Here is a 21,284-nt window from a genome sequence, read left to right as displayed (position 1 = left end):
GTTATTTGTATATTAAATCTAAACTCCCTTGAAACGAAATTGATCTTTCTATTCTACATTAATGCTCACTTAAGCACATGAATTACATTGAAATTTGCTTACTTTTCTCCATTACACATGTCCAGCGGGACTAGATCGACGTAGGCTTGGCGTAAGACTTTTGATAAGGAACCATGATAGGAAGTATGTCCCCAGCCAGTGATGGAGCATCTGTAGAAAATATTTTTTCCCGGTAGGCATAGAGGCATGATATCTCTGGGTATTCTAGCCGAACTTGGCATTTGCGCGATAGCTGAAATACAGAAAATCTCCAATTTTTTTTTCATGAGCAGTAATTTTTTACACTCATGTCTACGGTACCAATTGTTGTCACTGGCTGTAAGGTGAGTCATTAATTATACAATGTAGTATCTTAATCAGGACAGATATTCTCTTAAAACTTGAATCCTCCAGTCCGGTTTCTTTATTGAAATTGATGATATGTTAGGACTTCTGTCCTTATACACTTTAGTCTAGCATCTTAATTCATCCGGAGTGATCTGATGTTAAAACTTTAGTTTTTATATTCTCCAGCCAAGTGTCTTCATCAGTAGTGAGTTGACGTTGAAACTCGAGTTCTTTTATACTCCAGTCTAATATCCTCAACAGGAGTAATCTGATGTTAACACTTGAGTTCTTATTTATCCAGTCTATTGCCTTTGTCAGGAGTGATATTTTCTAATGTATATGTCCTTTTTTAAGTCTTCTATTTCCATCACTTACCAACATCATAATTTCCAGAATGTGTTTCATTTCTTGGTCGATACTTCGGATGAATGTGAATTGCTTCAACTCCTATCTTGGTATTGCTACTGGAGTTTAGTTCATGTGCTCCCAGCATTAAAGTCCATTTCTTGATGCACTTTGTGTAGTTGTCTATGTAAATGGAGAATAATTTGCAATGTCCTGGACTGTTGGTAAAACTACGCATGCCCACCGAATAATTTTGATACAATAAGAGCAAAGTGGAAGACTTTGAAGACAAAGTCGTAGCTCTCATCTAGGATTACTATTTGCTATATATGGCATAACACATTGTAATGGGAAAATTCAGTGTTCTCATCCATCGCCATGTTGTAGAAAAATCGCTTTTAGTGAAAAGAATTTATTTTAATTTTGTGGTCTGTTGAACATCGGCACTTGAACCGAAAAATGGCCGGTGTGACGTCACATGCAAACTTTCTTGAAATGTATCTGTTCTTGCTCACTGCAAAAACAAAAGCGTTTTATAAAGAATGGAATAATGATAATGCTCGAATAGCAGGTCTAAATCGTGGTGGGTTGCTAAGTTTTTGCTTGAAATTTCATGTATTTCATAATTTTTCTTCTTGATAGATTTTGTGTTTCTGTAAACTCTTTCATTAAAATATAGGAACGACTACTTTGATTCCCTTTTTTTATGTCAGTGGTTTACTTCAATCATTTTATCGTTAGTTCCCCATGAAAGTCTTATCTCATGGGCAGATCTAGGGTATGTCAAATCAGTCATGCGACAAATGTTTATAGTTCAAAAATTATTCATCAAATTTAATGATTAAAATTTTTTGATCATTAAATTTTCGTTCTGTAATCGTTTTGATTTCATCGTCAAAATTCTGTTTTGTATAAAAAAACTTATATAAATACCACCTTAGTAAACAGATCAGTAGATAAAAACATATCTAGAATTATATTAACTGGCTGATTGATAAGCGAGATGGCTCGACTGGTTCGACCGATAACAGAGTTCAAGAACGCTTATTAAAGCCATTCCATTGGTCAATAGCCAGGTCAGTGGACGATCTGGAATAATCTTGATCGATAAGCGGGGTGGCCGGACCTATAAGGGAGTCCAATTGCTATCGTGTAATTGGTTCGATTGAATTTTTGTCTTATTGTGATTGGTTTGACCGATTTCGACTGATAGCCAACTGAACTAACATAGTCAAGCTCACTGTCTGAATTGAATGTTTGATCGTTTCATGGTAGTTTTCTAAAGCATGATAGAAACTAAACTACAATCAGATGGAATTTATGGAAGTCTTTTACAAATTCATATATTGACATCAATGCTGCTGTCCAAACTGTGAATTTTTTCAAGAAGGTTAAAATTTTGGATGAATTGTAAATGCTTGGCAAAGACGATCTCGCGAGCGACATTTCAGTCATTGATGTTCAAAATCAAGCCAACTTTGTTTTGAGTTTTCTCAGCATATAACGGTAGGTCCTGTAAATATCCTCACTTTTGCTGGCATTGAGCTCGATACGTATGCTATGGAAGCCCGTCTACCAGAGGACAAAATCCTCAAAACAGGCACGCCTCTCGGAGAATTCCTCAAAACAAAAAAGGCCACGTTAAAAGAAATCCAGTCTTTGATTGGCTTATTGAACTTTGCATGCATGGTCGTCGTACCAGGCAGAGCATTTCTTCGTCGGCTAATTGACATCACCAAGGGAGTTAGGGTAATCATTACTAAATTCGTTTAACACGGTCTGTAAAAGCAGATTTGAATCTTTGGAATCTTTTATCGATGATTTTAACGGTCGGTCATTTTTTCTTTCCGACTATTGGCTTCCATCTAATTGGAAGCTGCAACTTCTATTTTACTACAATCTAGTTTTTAGCCATCGTCAGTCCCCACTTATCGTCGTGCTTGGAAATTATACCAACAATTTTCGCACTAGGCTCTTTAAAGAGCTTTAGTTTCACTTCCCATTTCATCAAAAGATCTGAGTTTATTTATTGCTTTCTTGTTCCAACGCAAGTATGCGCCTTCTACGGTGCTTACATATGTGTCTGCTCTCGGGTACTGTCATCGACTGGCGGATTACCCTGACCCTAGTAAAACTTTTTGGATTGTTCAGATTTTAAAAGGCTATAAAAAGATAGGAACTCGGATTGATTCTTGGTTGCCAATTACTTTGCCCTTACTTCGCAGCATTCTGTAGAATATGGCAACATAAACTTCCACTGTGTGTGACAAGAGGCTTTTTAAAGCCATGTGCACCACTGCATTTTTTCCCCTTTTACGTATAGTTGAGATTACAAATTGTCATAGGTCACCTTCAGTTATTAACATTAACCAGGTAGTTAAGGTAGTCGATGAAACTAATAAAACAATCGAAACTAAGATAACATTAAATGACTTCAAGCATTCGTATAACGAACGACCTGCCGTTCAGATGTTATCACGTCGTTCAGATATCTGTCCAGTTCAAAGTTTGCTGGATTACTTTTCTGTTCAAGATTTCTCTAATGGACCGCTGTTTTAACTAAGTTCAGGCAACCCTGTTCCATTCACTTTATTTACCAATTTCTTAGCTTCAGTGTTTAGAGCGTGTGACCTATTCATCCAAATAGAAGGGCATAGTTTTGATATGACATAAATTTTCATAATTCACTGTGGTAATTTGTTTTATATTTCTTTTTCTCATGCAAAAGCTGACATATATGAAAGCCGAAATCATAATTAACGTATTTTTTCGTTGTTCACGACAATTACAGCAATCTAACGACATTTTTTTTACAACAACCGTGATTCTCGTCAGTTTTACAAAATACAACATTTTAGAAACCAAGCCTCAATTACAATTAATTACGAAAAAATATTTACGTCAAATAAAATGCAAATTATGTCATTTGAAAAACAGTATTGAAAACAATTACAAGAAATAATTTCTGACGAGTTATTTCATATGAAAACCAGCCTTTGCAACATACTTTTCTTGTACCTACGCTGAGTTTGACTAGTTATATACAAATCATATTTCGCAAAAAACTCGACGATAGTGCATTGCTAATTTTACAGTATAGTTTGTATTATTATTGAAAATGTATTTGTGGGATCCAAGACTTTGGGTGCGCTGTCTTTCTCTAATTCAGAGTTGCCACTATACTTTTTCTGGAAATATATTTTGTACGTAAAAACTGATGTAGAAGCTGTCAACCAAAATGCGGTATAAAGCACTTTAAGCTTTCTTATACTTTAAGGAAGATTTCGTTTTTACGCATCGGTAAATTACACAGAAAGTCATAAAAAGTGCAAAAAATATAAACAAATAAGGAAAATATATACAGAAAAATATCAATGGAGTACAATTTGTACTCAGGAAGGTACAACGCATCGCTAACTAAATGTTTCGCAATATCATGACGTAATGCATACTCTATCCCATTGGCGCCTTCCTCTAGTGGTTTCCTGTCCTTTATCAATTTTCAAATAAGTTTGACGTTCTCTTCGTATTTCATATTTGTCAATACTTCATTAATGGCATCTGTAAGGTCTCCTGACGTCATCGTGTGACGATCCAAGATTTTGCCAAGTCTTTTGAGTTGGACAATAACAACTTGTCTCGGTTGATCAAATAAAATGGGAATACCAACTATAGGTACACCGTGATAAACACTTTCAAGAAAACTGTTTAAACACAAATGCATGACGTGTACTTTGGTAGACACGTGACCTAAGATATCATTTTGTGGAATCCAGTCCACAAGATAACATTTTAGGTACACGGAAGGATGCAAGTTTTCCGATTTCTTCTACAAGATAGGTACTGATAAATTACCAAGTCCTTCAGTAACTGTCTGCAAGAACGAGTTGCTCAAATTAAATAGACTTGTCCCAAACGACACTAAAAAAGATTATATCACTTTTATTCACGAAAGCCTGAAATTCTTTTGGCAGCTTTTCTGGAGGACGGGCAGTGAGTGTACCAATAACTTTAATGTGTGGGCCCAAGGGCCGTGGATATTCCAAAAGGGCTTCGTGTTTGTTTTTGAAAAATTCAATACAATTGACTATAGATACATGGGGGAGGTCGAGGACAATTTTTTTATGCAAGGCTATTATTTCAGCGGAAATAGGTCCTTTGGCCTCCATGTTTTTTTACAACAGGTCCCAGTCCACTTACTCGCTCCAGTTGTTATAGAACTCAATGTTTTGTCGATAGTTACATAAAGGTTTCCGAGGTTACAGCTCACGTCATTAACCATTCAACCACTCGCCCCTTACAAACGAGCATTATAATTGTAACCAAATAGCACAACAAATTTCACGGTAATGCAATTTTACATGTACCAATATATTATGTATGAAAATCATGTTTCATTATACGAATCATTAGTGACACTTACGCATGAAACGAGTTAAGAAAGATTTTGATTAATTCAAGGACTTCGTGTCGGTCACGCGTGATTCGCGCAATCTTGCGACAGTGCAGGAAAATGCAAGTTTCAAATATCTATTATGATCGACACTGACAAAGAATATCAAAAGATATTTAATATCAACTTGTTATGCTTGGCCTTTTATACAAAAACAAATTTTTTGCACAAATTGTAGTCACTCTCAACCCGAATATTATATTTCACTCTCTTAAACAATTTGTTCACCTCTCTAAGAAACATTTTACATCACTCCCATGATTTTAGAAAAACAAATCAGTGTTACAGTTAAACTGAGTTGCTCTTACATGGCTATGTTTCAACTCTGTAAACTACCTTGGGTGACTATGCTACTTACTGCCCGAAGATCCTTACTCCCTTAAATTTTTAGGATCACCACTGTAAAAAGTTTAAAAATCCGTTCAGGAAAGAGTTACATTCGTATTTGTTCGCTTTCCTGGTAGCAGCTCAAACCATTTGATTGCAAACCAGTGCATGCACGTACTAATCAATTTGAGTTAGCCTTTTGTAAAATAATGGTTAAAGCTCATGAGATTTGTAATCTGATTAGGAAAGTTTTCAGGTTCTAAAAAAATATGTTTTTCCTCCTTTCATCAATGAGAACTAAGAGCTTTTAGGTATTAGGGAGTTAAAGATTTTCAATAGTTTTTTTATCCCCCTTCAGAAGAGGATGGTGCATATTGTTTATTTTGTGCAATTTTTGGCACCTTAACGCCATAAAATATTCTAGAAGTTCTAGAGTATTATGTATTCCCCTGTGGTTAGTGATAGTGCAAGGCTGTCGATATCAGAATCAGGCTGTCATAGGCATGCTAATGGTCCCTAATTGATAGTTATAAAATCCGCTTATTATCCACCCTAAATTTTTTATAATTGCATTTCCGAGACAATAAAAATCAAAATTTCCGAAGGAGCATGCCCCTGGACTTTTTATACGTCTTTTCTAATATTTTGCCTTGGCAAAGTCAATGAATGAACGCAAGTGACATCAATTGTTTTTTGAAAATAGAGAAGTTGAAATTGTCACAACACAGAATATTACTGATTATTTGGAAGAATCATTGTTCAGCTTTGCTAGCATACAAAGTTGTCAAATGACATCATTGATCTCACTCCCTATAAAAGTAGCTACATAAGAGCAATTGCCAAAGTTTTCCCTTGTTAAATTAATTCTTAATGAATCAATAACAAAATTGAGATGTTATTTTTTTGAGCTGTCGTAGTATAAGTTCCTTACACGAACTATAAATCAGCTGTTTTTACATAACAATAAAAGAACACTATTGATTATTCAATTAATATTATGTTATTCAACCATTAAATATTGAGCAAATAAATTCGTACTTATTTTTAGTTTCAATGAAATGTACTTAATTTATTATAGTACAAATATCTTTTGACAGCAAAAAAAATCTGGATAGTAATATCTACAGACTGTCTCATATTTTTTGTACAAATGACGTAAAATTCCTCTTCCTTCGGAGGATTGTAGGCATCGGCATGTCGCAAAAGGTTTGTCTAAAAAACAGACAGGAATAATTAGCATCAGTAAAAATTTTAACCGAAAGAAATTATATACCTTTTTTATACCGATTGTCAAAAACATGGTTGAATATTCCTCCATAAATTAGGGATGTTCTACGTGTCGACAAAATCGTAAGAAAATTCTAATAGTTTTTCTCAAAACATAAGAAGGTCAAGCTCATATCTGATATACTTAGAGATACCCTTGCAACAACAATGAATGAAAAAAAATTTATAAAGAGTTTTTTAAGATGTCAAAATACTACATGCATATTAGTTTTTACTGAGAATCAGCAAACAACAAGTTAGGACAAATCTATAAAAGTCGTCAATGGGTCGTGCAAATTCACAATACAATATACTCAACACCAGAAAAATGTAGCAAGGAGTAAGTAACAAAAACCTGCACTTGTGAAATAAAAAATCACAAATACTACCTTGGCAATGCTCTCATTTTGAGCTTATTTACAATGTTTTTAAACGGAGGCACGCCATAGCTCACCATACCATTGTGTATAGTGGTGTCGCTATGGGGAGGCCTGTCGGCTGGGCACGTGCCAACATCAACTAAAGCCAACTGTTGGTCGGCGTTGAACCATCCGCAAGTTATTGATGATTATATAGCTAAAGAAATTTCACTAATACACGTATTTGCCTCCACAAAAGAGCCAGCACTAAAATCAATGCAAATTAATCGTTTCGGAGTCATTCGAGAAAGAAATGGGGTTTGCGGCCAAATTCTTGATCTTTCATTTCCTTTCGAACACAGCGTAATTGGCAGTATAAATACAAAGGATTTTTCCCTCATGTATAGTAAAGTTTTGAATACTCTTGCTCTGATTATCAAACCGGAAGAAGTGCATTGATGGGCAAAGTGGAAATCAAAGGCGCTTATCGCATTGTTCCCGTACACCCATCAGATGGCTACCTTTTAAGAATGATTTGGAAAGAAAAGTATTAGATTTGACTCTGCCGTTCGGTTTACGTTCAGCATCGGATATTTTTGACAGTTTAGCAGACTTATTTCAGTGGTGCTTAGTACATTGTTGGGATGTTTGTGATCTTTTGCATTACCTTGATGATTACTTCACTCTGGAACTACCCGAGTCCGAAATTTGTGCGTTGCAGTTGAAAGCAATTGATAAAGCAGCTTGTGTGTTAGGCATTCCGTAGGCATTCCCTAAAAAATGTGTCAGCCCAACAACTTGCCGTACGTTTATTGATTTGAGTTGGATTCGGTTGAAATGATTGCTCAATTGCTATTAGAAAAGCTAATGGAGTTGACACAACTGGTCCACGTCTGGAGTTCCAAACACTGGTGTCGGCTGAAAGAGCTTCAGTCCTTCGCAAGAAAGCTAAGTCATGCGTATACTACATGGCCGTACATTTCTTCGTTGTCTATTGAATCTGTTGAAAGGTTGAGATTATAAAAAATCGTGTTTTATTAGATTGAATAGGGATTGTAGTTTGGATATTGCTTGGGGGCGCTCCTTTCTGACGACTTGGAATGGGGTACATTTCTTTGATTTACAGGACTGGACACAAATTTCAGACCTTAGTTTATTCACAGACGCATTGGGTGGTTTGGGATATGGTGCATTCATAAATGGCGAATGTTTCAACGGGGAGTGGTGAGTTGGACAAAAAAAACCTCAAGATTGTATACAAAGAGCTTTTCCCTTTTGTGGTTGCATGCCATGTGTGGGGTGCGAATTGGCAAATTAGCCACGTGCAATTTCAATGCGACAATCAGAGTGTAGTTGCTGTTATTATGTCCAGAACGTCTAAAAACAGCGAACTTATAATTTTGTTACGAGAATTGTTTCTATATGCAGCTCACCAAAATTTTAAGTTTTCTGCTAAGCATGTTGCCGGTAAAGACAATGGAATAGCTGATGCTTTGTCACGTTTTCAAATGCAGATATTTCGAGAGCTAGCACCACAGGAACAGCACGAACCAGTGTCGATTCATATATTACTGCTAGCCCATCTGAACTGCAAAACCTTCAGCAGCAAACGCAAACGTTGATGTTTCAAGACATTACTTCGTGTACACTTTGCACGTACGATACGGCACAGCGTAAATTCCTCCAGTGCAGCTATTGGTCGCAACGAGTACACTCAAATGGCAACATCCACCCGTATCAAAATGGATTTTAATGTTGTTTGCAAAATCCTTAGCTAATAATGTCAAAGAATCCTCCATCAAAGTTTATTTGGTGGGGATTCGTTCGTTGCGTGTAGAGAACGGTTTCTGCAAACCTCTGGAAAATTGTCTCCGCTTAAAAAGCGCAACGAAAGGAACGAGAAACGAGATTGTCAACCAGTTACCCCATCTGTGCTTGCTGAGGTTCAAACGATGCTAAATCTCCATGTGTATGAAGATGCTTTACTAAGGGCGGCGTGTTGTGATGATGATGATGATGATGATGATGATGATGATGATGATGATGATGATGACGATGATGTGTGTGTGACAAAGCCTGTTAATAGGTTAATGAAATTCATTTTTTCCAACGCACACTTTCCCTACTCGTATAAGATTATCTTTCCCGGGATATGTCTCACAATTCTTCATCAACTAAAACAACATCGTTTTCTTTCAGTTTTTGCTTTGAAGTGAACCATTTTGATCGTACGTTTAAACTAGGCAAGATTTTTTGTCGCAGACTCTTCCAAACTTGAGATATTAGTTGTTGTACGCTACGCCAGCGTTTTCTGAGATGGGAGACTACTTCTGGTAGAACTTCCCCTCCCAACTGCTTAATCAGAAAATGGCTTAGACTAAGTGGTGTCATGTCAATCTGGGCTAGAACTCACGTCGGTTATAGGTCTCGAATTGATAAGTCCTTCCGCTCCTGCAATGGCAGTCTCTAGTTCCTCATCATTAATTGCCGCATCGCCAAGTATTGCTCTAATGGCTTTCTTTGCGCTCTTTATCATACGAAAACACCAGAAAAGTATGGGGCCGATGGGAGATTGAATTTCTAACCAGTATATCGGCGTTTGCTGGTGGCTTGCACAATCTTCTTACACATACCTTTTTCGACTCCCACGATGTTTGTGCCGTTATCTGAAATTATAAGTCTCGGAGTCCCCCTCTTGGCAGTTATTCGGGAAAATGCATTCATGAATGAGTAAGTTTCCAGATAATTGGCCATCTGCAGCTTTACAGCACGAGTGGAAAACAAATAGAAAGACACAAGTACCTTTTTATCCGAGTCATACAACGACTTTGCTTTGTCAAAAAAGGTCCCGCGTCGTCGATCCCAATTCTTTCGAAGGCTCTAATTGGTAACGTAAGTCAAGTGGTTGGTAGAGGTGCCATCGTTTGTCCTTCAGGCTGTGCGAGAATCTTCTTTCTGAACACAAGGCATTTTGCAACGATAGATTTTAGAGTTTGTCTGCCTTTGACGATCCAATATTTGGCCCTAAGATGTGTAGAGACGTGTTCATTGCCTGTACTGTGACCAATTTTTTTGTGAGTGTCCTCCACAATTAATCGTGTGATAGCATGATTGGCAGAGAGAATAATTGGATGTCTTGTCTGGTAAGGTAGATTCTCTGCAAGACTTAGTCGGCCATCAACCCTGAGAAGTCCGTCGGAGTCCAGAATTGGTGTAAAATGAATCAATCTTTGGACTTTTTCCCTTCAGGAAAGGCTTCTGCTTGAGCTTGGCGTAACCTATGTCGTTGAGCATACAATATTTCGTCACTATCTAGAGCGTTAATAGATTCCATGATTCCAAGGAAATCTAGCTGTTGTTTAGAAAACGTTTTACCCAAGTAGTAACATGTACTAGACGATTCCACGAGGAATAGGGTGCAGGATTAAGGCGTTCTGCTTCCATACTCTTTCCCAGAGTAAAATAACTCGACATCAGTAGAGCGTTGGTAAAAAAATTACGTCTGTTCTAACAAGTAACTTGGGAATTTATCAATGCATACTTCCCAACGTATTTCTGTTGTATTTGAAATAGACCGAAAAGGTTTCAGCAGATACTAACCTCCTGCACTTATAGACAAGTTTTCACAGGATGAAAGTCCTTGTTACTGCGTTTAATCCCGGAAGGTTATTTTTTCTATAACAGGGGTGGATCCAGGATTTTGAATTCCTTAGTCGGAAGAGCGTGGTAGAAAAAAATTTTAATAAATGAGCGTGTTTGCATTAGCCAAAAATTCTCCCAACGCAACATTGTGAATATGATGAATTATAAGGACTGTTTCGCCTATATCAGAGCTCATCAGCATGCCTAGGAAATGGCACCTTCACCACGTGAAAATGCAATTCCGACATGGACAGCCTTAACGTAATGAGAAGCCTTTAATAAAAAGATAGCAGGCTGGTTTTAAGGCGCCAGATGTTCTGTCGCATCCTCTTTGGAGTAACCAACGGCGTCGCAGTTTTCCAAAGAGCGATGGACAAGTTCGTAGAAGAGGAAGGCCTGAAAGATACATTTCCTTACCTCGATTATATAACTGTTGCAGGCTACGATCAGCACGGGCACGACAAAAATGTGAGGAAATTCAGAGAGGTTGTAAAGCGCCGAAACCTCACTTTGAATGAAAACAAGACAGTAGAGTCCAAGTCTTCTATCAATCTACTTGGTTACTGTATAGGGAATGGTGTCATCGCCCCAGACCAGGAAAGGCTTCGTCCACTTAAAAGCTTCACTCCTCCCGAAAATTTCAAATCCTTGAAAAGAGTTATCGGTATGTTTGCATACTACGGAAAATGGATACCAAACTATTCTGACAAAGTACAGCCGCTACTACAAGCAACCTCATTTCCACTTGATGGCGATGCCCTGAATGCATTCACAATGCTGAAGGATGAGCAGTAGAAAGCGTCATTACACTCTATTGACGAGAGCCTCCCCTTTGTTGTAGAGACTGATGCCTCAGAAACTTCCCTGTCTGCTACACTAAATTAAGGAGGCAGAACTGTAGCGCTTATGTCCGAGATCCTCCAAGGGAGTGAGTTCCACTATCCTGCGGTAGAGAAGGAAACAATGGCCATAATTGAAGCTGTCAGGAAGTGGCAACATTTTCTTGCAGGCAGACATTTTACACTCAAAACCGATCAGCAGTCAGTCGCCTTCATGTTTGACAACCGAAGACGTACCAAAGTAAAGAACAATAAAATCCAGGACTAAAGGCTAGAACTAACCTCTTTTAGCTACACCATAAAATACCGGCTCGGTAAGGATAACGCTGCTCCCGACTCATTTACCCGGGCTTTCACAGCTTCCATACCTGCAGCTAGCCTTATTGAGATACACGCTGCTCTATGCCACCCAGGTGTCACCCGATTGTTACATTTCATAAGGTCGAAAAACTTCCCTTACTCTACAGAAGAAGGTAAGAGGGTGTGTTCTAGTTGTAGGGTCTGTGCTGAGCTCAAGCCCCGATTTTACAAACCACAGCAAAGAGTCCTCATCAAGGCTACCCGATCTATGGAGCGACTCAGCGTGGACTTTAAAGGTCCACTACCTACGACTACTAATAATCCCTATAGGCTAACAGTCGTGGATGAATATTCACGCTTCCCTTTTGCTTTCGCCTGCCCAAACATGAGTTCATCAACCGTTAACAGATGCTTGGATCAGTTATTCACTTTGTGCGGGACGCCAGGCTTCATCCATTCAGACAGAGGTGCCTCATTCATGTCCCAGGAACTTAAAGAATACCTCTCTCAGAGAGGCATCGCCACGAGCCGAACTTCACCCAACCACCCGATAGGCAATGGCCAAGTAGAACGCTATTACGGTATAGTGTGGAAAGCTATTCGCTTATCTCTCAAGTCACAAGCCTGCCGGACAGTAAATGGGAAAGGATACTCCCTGACGCGCTTCATTCAGCAAAGGCTCTCCTCTCCACTGCCACCAACTCAACTCCACATGAGAGATTTTTTGGCTTCCAACGCTGTTCGACGCATGGTACTTCACTTCCCACCAGGTTACAGTCCCCCAGTCCGGTTCTGCTTCGCCAATATTTGAGAACAAGCAAGAATGACCTACTTGTTGACCAGGTAGAGTTAAAGGAAGCTAACCCTAATAATGCCCATATTAAATGTTTGGACGGCAGAGAATCAACGGTATCAATGAGAGATCTGGCACCATGCCCCCAGCTCACAATCACACCATCCCTGCCACCTTGCCGTCTATTGCAGAGGAAAAAGACCAGGCACATGTTCGCGCTGAGCATCAAGCAGTTGATAAGGAGAGTATTTCAACTGAATTGGGACAGCCACATGCCCCTCTGAGGCGCTCAGTGCTTGCCGTAAAACCACCAACCCGTTATGGTTTTGAAGACGAATAGACTCTAAACTTTGAACTCATAAGTGTTATCATAAGTTCTGTTTAAGGGAGGGAGAATGTTATAATATTGTTTCGTTGGTATTGGTCTTCCTGTGCCACTATCTGCGGTACTTTATGACCAGCGACACTCACTCTTATGTTTATCCGCCATATTATTGTTTGTAGCATTAAAGTTGCTTTTTAAAATTAAATAAAGAATGGTAAATTACAACAAGTCATTCATATTGTGTAACTTTTGCATGCTGCTGAGATTTCAAGATCTGCGTGACCTCATCTCTCCCTCACCCCCCTCACACACATTTTCCATGGACAAGCAATAGATTGAGCAAAAGTTTAATTTCTCACATTAAGAATATGAATTAATGTTACCCCTCTGCTATTTTCAAACATGCTCCGTCGTCCTTTAGCTGTAGCAAGGAAATAAGTCGATATTCAACCTCCCCCTCCCACATTAATGGATTTCTGCATTGTCTTAACCAACCAGTATGCAACAAATAAAAATGGTACCAAAAACAATGATATCAATTGTTGAGTGAAGAGGAAGATCGCATTTTGACATTTTTTACGCATTGGATGAAATGAAGTTGATGTGCACTTCTAAGCAGAACTAAGGAAGACTTGAAATTTTATGCGCTGCGGTGGGGTAGAGCAGTCAAATAAAAGAATCAGTGAAAGATAATTTACAGAACCAACAATTTTCTTTAGGAATCGTTACCATGGAAACATTGTCAATAATCATATTTGAGAACTATCGATTACAGTCCCATCGTGTGTCTTAAATCGTCTTCTAGTATCTCGCACTTCAATCTTCTAAAGTTGTGCGACACAAATGACATGCAATGCTACAAAAACAAATTTCAATATAAATAACTTATTTATCAACAGCCGTATAGCAACAAAAATTTCACACCGATGTTGTGGCGTACGACTGCAGTTAAATAAAAATAATTTGTTTAAAATATTTATGTCATTTTATACCTGCTTTTATAAAGTACAAACACAATATTTACAAGTTTTTCCCCGGTTTTGTTTTACCAGTATGAGTGACAAAGACGATGACAGCGACGAAATATTAGAACTCATGTTATCTGCAATTCAAAGGTAATAAATTTTTGTTCATTCTTTTTCTTTTTGAATGAAAAACAATATTGTTAACCATACACTAACGCAAAACTTTTGAAATATTGACCTTGCTATTTAAAGCAAGCAAATGCTTGTTGCAGGCGACATGATCCTTCGAGCCATAAGCTTTGCGGTTGTTGTTGATTTGTTGAAAGCAGTTCTGCGCCATGGAGGCAATGGAAAACACTTCCCTGATTTTAAAAGTAGAACACAAGTTTGGCCATGTATTGCTACTCACTCAAAATCATTATGTCGTAGCGCCTTCTTTATTCGAACTTGTGCAATTTCGAGAAGGATTTCTTAAAAGTCCCCCCGGTGGGGAGACACTCGGAATTGAGGTAAAAGTTTTAGCGGGAGTTTAACAATAGGTGCATGTATATATTTAGATGCAGTTTTGAATGGTTCTTGTGCAATGTCGTATCGTTTAAATTATTTCATCTCATGTGTATAAAGGATCTGTTAATTATTTCATAAAATTGTTGTATTAATGATACATACTATAAAATGGTGGTGCAATCTCGATTGTCAATGGCTTAGAGCCCACAGACAATTTTTAATGTCTTACAACCTACAAATTGTTAAAAATTATCTGGAGGTGCTCAGTCTCATCTAATAATTATCAATTAACTTTACATTGAAAGCGGCTGCATTGAAGATATTTGCTCTTCATAGTTTTAATATTACAGTTCGCCTTATATTGCTCTTTGTTTAAAATCGCCTATTGTGCTGCGTCCTTTATGCAAGTTTATGCAATTTGCGAAATGTAATGATGAATTAAAGTAGTAAAATTTGCAACGGGAATTTTAAAATTTACGCAGATTTGTTCAAATGTTATATTGGGATTCTAAACTTTCAATAATTTCCCTTATAATATCGTCTTTCATTCAGAACCAGTATATCGGGGGACAATATCTATAAAAAATTCAACTAAAACATACAATGAATGTAGTATGAAAGTAAAATACCTTTTCAGCATTTATATCCATCAAATGGTTGCCCCAAAGTCCACACAAATACAAGGAAAAATAAACGCAAATATCAATGTATTGAAGAAATTGTGTTGTTTCTCATTTGTTGACCAGAAAATAGTCGTATGTCACTCGTATGTACTCGTATGTTACTCGTATGTACTTGTATGTTACTCGTATGTACTCGTGTGTCACTCGTATGTACTCGTATGTTACTCGTATGTACGCGTATGTACTCGTATGTACTCGTTTGGTGTTTTACTCACGATCCCGGAATGTAGGGATTGCAGCATGAAAAGTTTAAGCGGGAATCTTTAAATAGAAGTTTACATGTGTTTCAGATGCATTTTTGAATGGTCAATGTGGAAATGGTATCGTTTAAAGATTTAATGACCACTAAGAATCTGTCTGCAATAAGGTTCTTTTCCTTTTCACTCCGTAATATAAATTTTGGAATGCAAAACATTTACGAACTTGTCCTATATTGCCACTCGAGCGCAATATCACTATATTGCCACTCTTATGCATTCGCCACGAGTACATCTCAGGGGACTGTTGGTAGAAATTCAAAATCCGGAATGGAAAGACAGAAGAATCGAAAGTTTGAGCGGGAACTTTAAAATATAAGTTTCATAAATGTAAGTGTATTCAGATAAACATTTGAAAGGACCATATGACCATTGTCTGCTTTGAAGCTTTTGTTCGCACTCTTCACGTGTATTGTTATGCAATCTTGACCACTACGTCTTAATAGTTTGACCACTACGTCTTAATAGTTTGACCACTACGTCTTAGTAGACACCTACGACTCTTAATAGTTTGGCAACATCCGATTACATAACGTGGGTTTGTAATATAAGAATTTATTCATTCTTGAGATTGCCCTACTTACGTAATAATTAAACCTGCTTACATAATGTTTGTCATTATTCAAATAGCATTGTTATGAAACGACATTGCACAATTCACGTTACGACATGCGGTAGTTTTCATAGACAGTTTGCAGGATAATATCAAACTTTCTCACTCATTTAGCAATTGTTCCAAAAATCTATATTTAATAAGCCCTTGTATGTAATAGTTAATTAAATGGATTAACTTTGCAAAAAAACTAAAGGTTTTTTAAATGTTATTTTGCAATTTGATGTCAAAACATGATATTTGCTTGGTAAGTTAAATATCTTTAGAAAGAAATATATTAACTCAATTTTTTTAAAACAGTTGTGAAATAAGTTTAGTGGAGAAATTGAGAAAGTTTAGTGTTTTTACATTGCATTCATGAAACTGTGATAAAGTATGATTTCATACATGGGCGTTAGAAAATCAGTAACCGCTGGGAACTCTTATTTATTTATTCATGATACTAGGTATTAGCCTCCTTTGCAATCTATTGTTTTCAACAGAATATATCATGCATATATAAATATGCCTCTCCGTAAAGATATCAATCTTCCTATGAGGATGAAATCTCTTAAAAGCTTTTAAAAAAAGGATAACAATTTAGGTTATTTATAAATTAAAGATAGTAATGATATATTGAATTTGTTTTTTAAGATTAGGCTTAGGTTTTTTGATGTACAGTGCTTCTTTTAGTTTTAAAGAAGAAGGAGTGCGGGCACTGTCTAATATACAAAAGCAGGATTGTGAGTATTTGTATTTGTAATGACGTGATGAGAGGAGGTGTTTGAATATGGGAAAGTTTTTGTTGGAAGTGGTATGCTCTTTAATCCGTGTGGAGAGGTGGCAGCTAGATTCTCCAATGTAGCGTGAATTACATCCCGCCAAGAGAATTCGTAAAGCACATTGGATTTTAAGAGAAAAGGAATGGGGTCTTTGAAGCGGAAGAAGTTTTTGATTTTAAAAGAAGAGAATACTAGATTTATGTCTAAGTTTTGGCAGAAACGTCCGACCAAGTTATGTAATTTTCGTTTTTGTAATTTGTGAGTAGTGGTCAATGTAAGGTAGCTTGAAGTAATGGACTTGTGGTTTGGCTTGTGTGTGGTCTTGTTCATTGTTAGTTGTGTTAGAGTTAGTGTCGTTGTTATATGTTTTTATTACTTGGTTTATGAAATGCAAGGCGTATGAGTTACGATATAGAATGTCGATAAAATCGTTTAGGTCACGTTGATAGCCTGTCTGTGTGTTGTTGATTTCTTTAATGCAATGAAGAAGAGTTTTTATGAGTCCTGTCGTGTAGCTTTGTAAAGTGAAGCTAAAAACTTTTTTACATACGCCACATAGACAATATTTTTGGTATTTTCAATAACGAAAGCGATGCCTTATCTTTTTCAAATACATGAATCAACAACACAAGAACATTGAACTTACTTTGTACAAATAACAAAAAACATGAAATTACCTTTTCTAGACGTATTTATAACTAAAAACTTTAAAACTAAAATCTTAAAGACCCAAAGTATGAAAAACTTGAAAAAATAATTTGAATTTTTGTAATTTTATTGAAAATAGTGCCAATATGCAAAGTTTAAAAAAAAGATTTGAAAATTTTAATACTTAGAACATATTTTTATGCTGTGACATATTTGTCACATTGGGCATTGAGGTGCGTGCTGCTCTAATATTTTGCTGAAACATGCAATTTATAAATAACACCAATTTATATGCTAAACCAAAAAACTTTTAATAAAACAGCACCCATAAGATGTCTATGAACTATTTATAGTAAAAAATGGCATTTTTTAATGTATTACAAGTATCAACTGATTATTCTCCATATACAGTAACTAAGGTGTTATCGCCTGGTATGATATTCCAGATAACAGTTTCTCTCCTTGTTGAAACACATGTAAACTTTGCACTTTTTACGCATAATATACGAGCGATTATTTTTACAAAGCTTGCAGCGTTGCCGGTTTTCATTGTCCCATTCTGGCATGTGGTCGACACAATCGTATCTAACATCATCTACCGGCACTGCGGTTGGTCGCTTTCTAAATGGGGGAGATGTGGTGTATGATGGACGACCTCTTTTCCTGCTTTTCCCAGCCTTTAACAAACCTTCTGCGACCAAGGATTGGAATTTGCTAAGCTTCATGAATTTACCATTTTGCTGATGCTTGCGATAAACAAGCCATGAGTTGACCAAGGCAACTTTCAAGGTGTGGTACCAGATGTACAAATACCATCTTCGGGACCTGATCGAATATCGATAGAGAGAGCAAAGCATGTCCATAAGATCAATCCCTCCCATGAATTTGTTATACTCATTAACTATTTCGGGTTTTGGAATGCCAACAAACTTCTTTTCTGTTTTGCTCCATCTCTTGGCCACTCCCATTGGCTGTGCGCCACAATAACTTGAAACCAGTGTCACAGCTTTTTTGTCCAGCCATCTTAGAACAACAATTTTCTTGTTTAAGTCAACTTTCATATCATATGATCCTCGGCCTTTTGATTTTAGGTCTTTTTCAGAGACTTGTGGACATCCTTTCAATCGGTTGTTACGAATGGTCCCAGTGAATTGAATCCCTCTCTCCCGAAGCTTTTCAACTAAGGTAAGTGAAGTGAAATATCTGTCTGCAAAAAGCTTATGGTTTTTACCAGAAGATAAGCTTGGTGCAAGTCTCAATACAACCTCACCGCTTACACCAACATCTGAACGATCAACGGTTTCTTCTGATTCCCCTTCATAGACCTCAAAGTCATGCATAAATCCATTTGTTGAAGCCCGTGCCCATAACTTGTAGCCCCATTTGGTTGGTTTATTTGGCATGCACACACGAGGACCATGTTTACCTTTGAATGCTACCATGACCTCATCAATGGATTGGTGCTCTTCAGGGGTAACTCTTAGAAAATTTAGTCTCAGCTGATTCAGCTATGGTCGCAGTTTCCAAATCCGATCTTGTTGTTAGCAAAATGAAGTGAGCTAAGGAGCTTTTGAAACCGATTCCGACTCATCTCATCAGCAATAGCTGGAAACCGAGTGGCACTTTCCCAATAAGCTTTCACTGATGGAAGCTGAATCAACCCTATGAGGTAATACATTCCAATTAATTTCCCCAGCTCATTGACTGATGTATCTACAGAAGCGCCATCCTTCTCTACACTGTAAATATTTGTTTGTTCGCAAATATTTTAAATCATCTCGCTTGAAACATATTGATGAAAAAATTCCAATGGTGATGGCTCTGGATCTTGCACTATGTATTCCTCACCAAGGAAAGGCACTTCTGGTGAAGCAAAACCATAGCTCCTCCATCTGTATGCATATTTTTTTGAGTGGAGCTGGAGGAATTCTTCCGCTTTTGTAATTCAACCAAAGGGACATTGTCAATATCTCCACTGTCACTTTCATCACTACTATTTTTTCCTTGCTGATTATTAGTACAGTCTTCAACCTCTTGGTCATTTTCAAGAGTGTATTCTTCTTCAGAATCCCCATCACTGAATTCAAACTCGCTATCACTTTTGTCGATTAACTCTAGTAGATCATTTACTGCAAAAGCTTGTCGACTTCTTCGCATACTTACATATATAACTGTCAACTGAATGAACTAAGAAAAGCTATGAAAAATAACATTATTTAATTTGTAATAATAATAGATATTATTTAATTTGTAATAATAATATTTACAGAGAATACATAGATGTATAATATCTCCACAAATGATAATTACAAAATATGGCAATTTTTCTACTACATTTCAATAATGCCTTTCAAGGTACTTAAATGACCAATGTGACATATTTGGCACGTCTCATTTCAAACCCAATCCACGATGAAAATTTATTTTAATGCCAGGATTGAACTATATTTTATACCTTAACTATAGCTTGTTTATATGAAACCGCTAAAAAGTTATAGCTTTGCCCTTTAAGTGCAATTTCTACCACGAACAACTCAAGGACATCAATACAATGCTCGAAGCGTGATGGCAGCCATTTAGAAATCGAAATATATCGTGTATGTCCTCTCCGTTTATTGAGTTTAATGATTTAATATGGCGGCCAAGAGTGCCATATATGTCACAATGGGTATTAAAGAGAGAAAATAAATATTTTAAAACAAGGACGTTCCCATAATAGACATGAGACATGTATGTCACCCCGGGTATGTAAAGGTTAAAGATATGGTAATTTGGTCTTGTGATGGAAAGTTTTTACGTGATTTGAAAATGCCATATATATATCCTTATTTTCGTAATGAATTGTACGGCTGTCTTTAGGCGATCAAAGAATTCCTTTGAATCTGAAAATTGTGCTGGTTAATCGCAAAATTACTCGAGAGAAGAAGTTACTTTCTAGATTGAATCATGAAAGTATTGTAAGATAAAAAAAAATTTACAATCCAAAATTAATCAAAATTATATAACATAAGGTTGAAAGGGAAGCTCAATTTAGAAGATACAAATTGCTTGGCTTAATAAATGTTATCTTTTGTAGAAACCATTACAAATGTTTAGATAATCCCTTTTTTCCATGAATCCCATGGTTGCTTTCGTTCAAGACGAGAGAGTTATAATGTATAAGGATCGAGGCTCTCTTTCATCACGAGAGAGTTATGAGAAAGTTACATTGTAAAACGTAACTAGTAAAAAACGTATAAACTTGCTTAAAGTTGGTTTGAATTATAAGTCAAAAAGGCAGAAGTTGTTTAAAGCTTTGCAGTATCCTTGGATATTACAGTTTTTTATGAGAGGAATTTTTGTAAAGAAAAAAGACAAATTTTGAAAACAAAAATCCCGTGTTCGATCCATGCCTCCCGATACCCCGAGATAGTTTAGCACTAGAACGTCGCATGTTAGTTAAAGGAACCATTTAATCTTGTTTGCAATGAAGTCCATGGATGGTTTGCTCGTGATACATGAGTAACAGTAAATGAGAGAATTAAATCAGAAAGATATAAACCAATAAAAATTGTATGAAACATGTTTAAAGTTATCTTGAATTGTAAGTGTCATAAAAAGGGAAAGTTTCAGAAGAATTTAATTGAAGCATTGCTCGGTTTATTTTATTTAAAAAAGATAAAATTCGAAAGCAAAAAACCCCGTTTTCGGTCCATGCTTCCCGATACCTTTTTAATCTCAAGGCACTAAAACGCCGCATGTTAACGTTTCGGTAGGAGATTTCGGCCCCTCCACGCTATCCTACTTGGGAGATGCAATAGCAAGCTTCCGCCCA

The 21,284-nt window shown here is 36.9% G+C and overlaps 2 protein-coding genes across 2 annotated transcripts; both read right to left on the bottom strand.

Moving 5' to 3' along the window:
• Window positions 1-4,234: 4,234 nt before the first annotated feature.
• Window positions 4,235-4,901, bottom strand: LOC124452111 (UDP-glucuronosyltransferase 2B4-like). The gene is given in 2 exon segments (XM_047002703.1): window positions 4,235-4,664; window positions 4,666-4,901. Coding segments are annotated over 2 exon segments (666 nt in total).
• Window positions 4,902-17,892: 12,991 nt separating this feature from the next.
• On the bottom strand, window positions 17,893-18,912 carry LOC124452110 (piggyBac transposable element-derived protein 3-like). Its single transcript, XM_047002702.1, has one exon. It carries the CDS (start codon window positions 18,910-18,912, stop codon window positions 17,893-17,895), a length of 1,020 nt encoding a protein of 339 aa, XP_046858658.1.
• Between the last annotated feature and the right edge of the window lie 2,372 nt (window positions 18,913-21,284).

Source organism: Xenia sp. Carnegie-2017, unplaced genomic scaffold (genome assembly GCF_021976095.1).
Source record: "Xenia sp. Carnegie-2017 unplaced genomic scaffold, XeniaSp_v1 HiC_scaffold_24, whole genome shotgun sequence".
NCBI classification, from domain to species: domain Eukaryota; kingdom Metazoa; phylum Cnidaria; class Anthozoa; order Malacalcyonacea; family Xeniidae; genus Xenia; species Xenia sp. Carnegie-2017.
The sequence above is the reverse complement of the archived record's forward strand: the minus strand, read 5'-3'. Positions and strand labels throughout refer to the sequence as shown.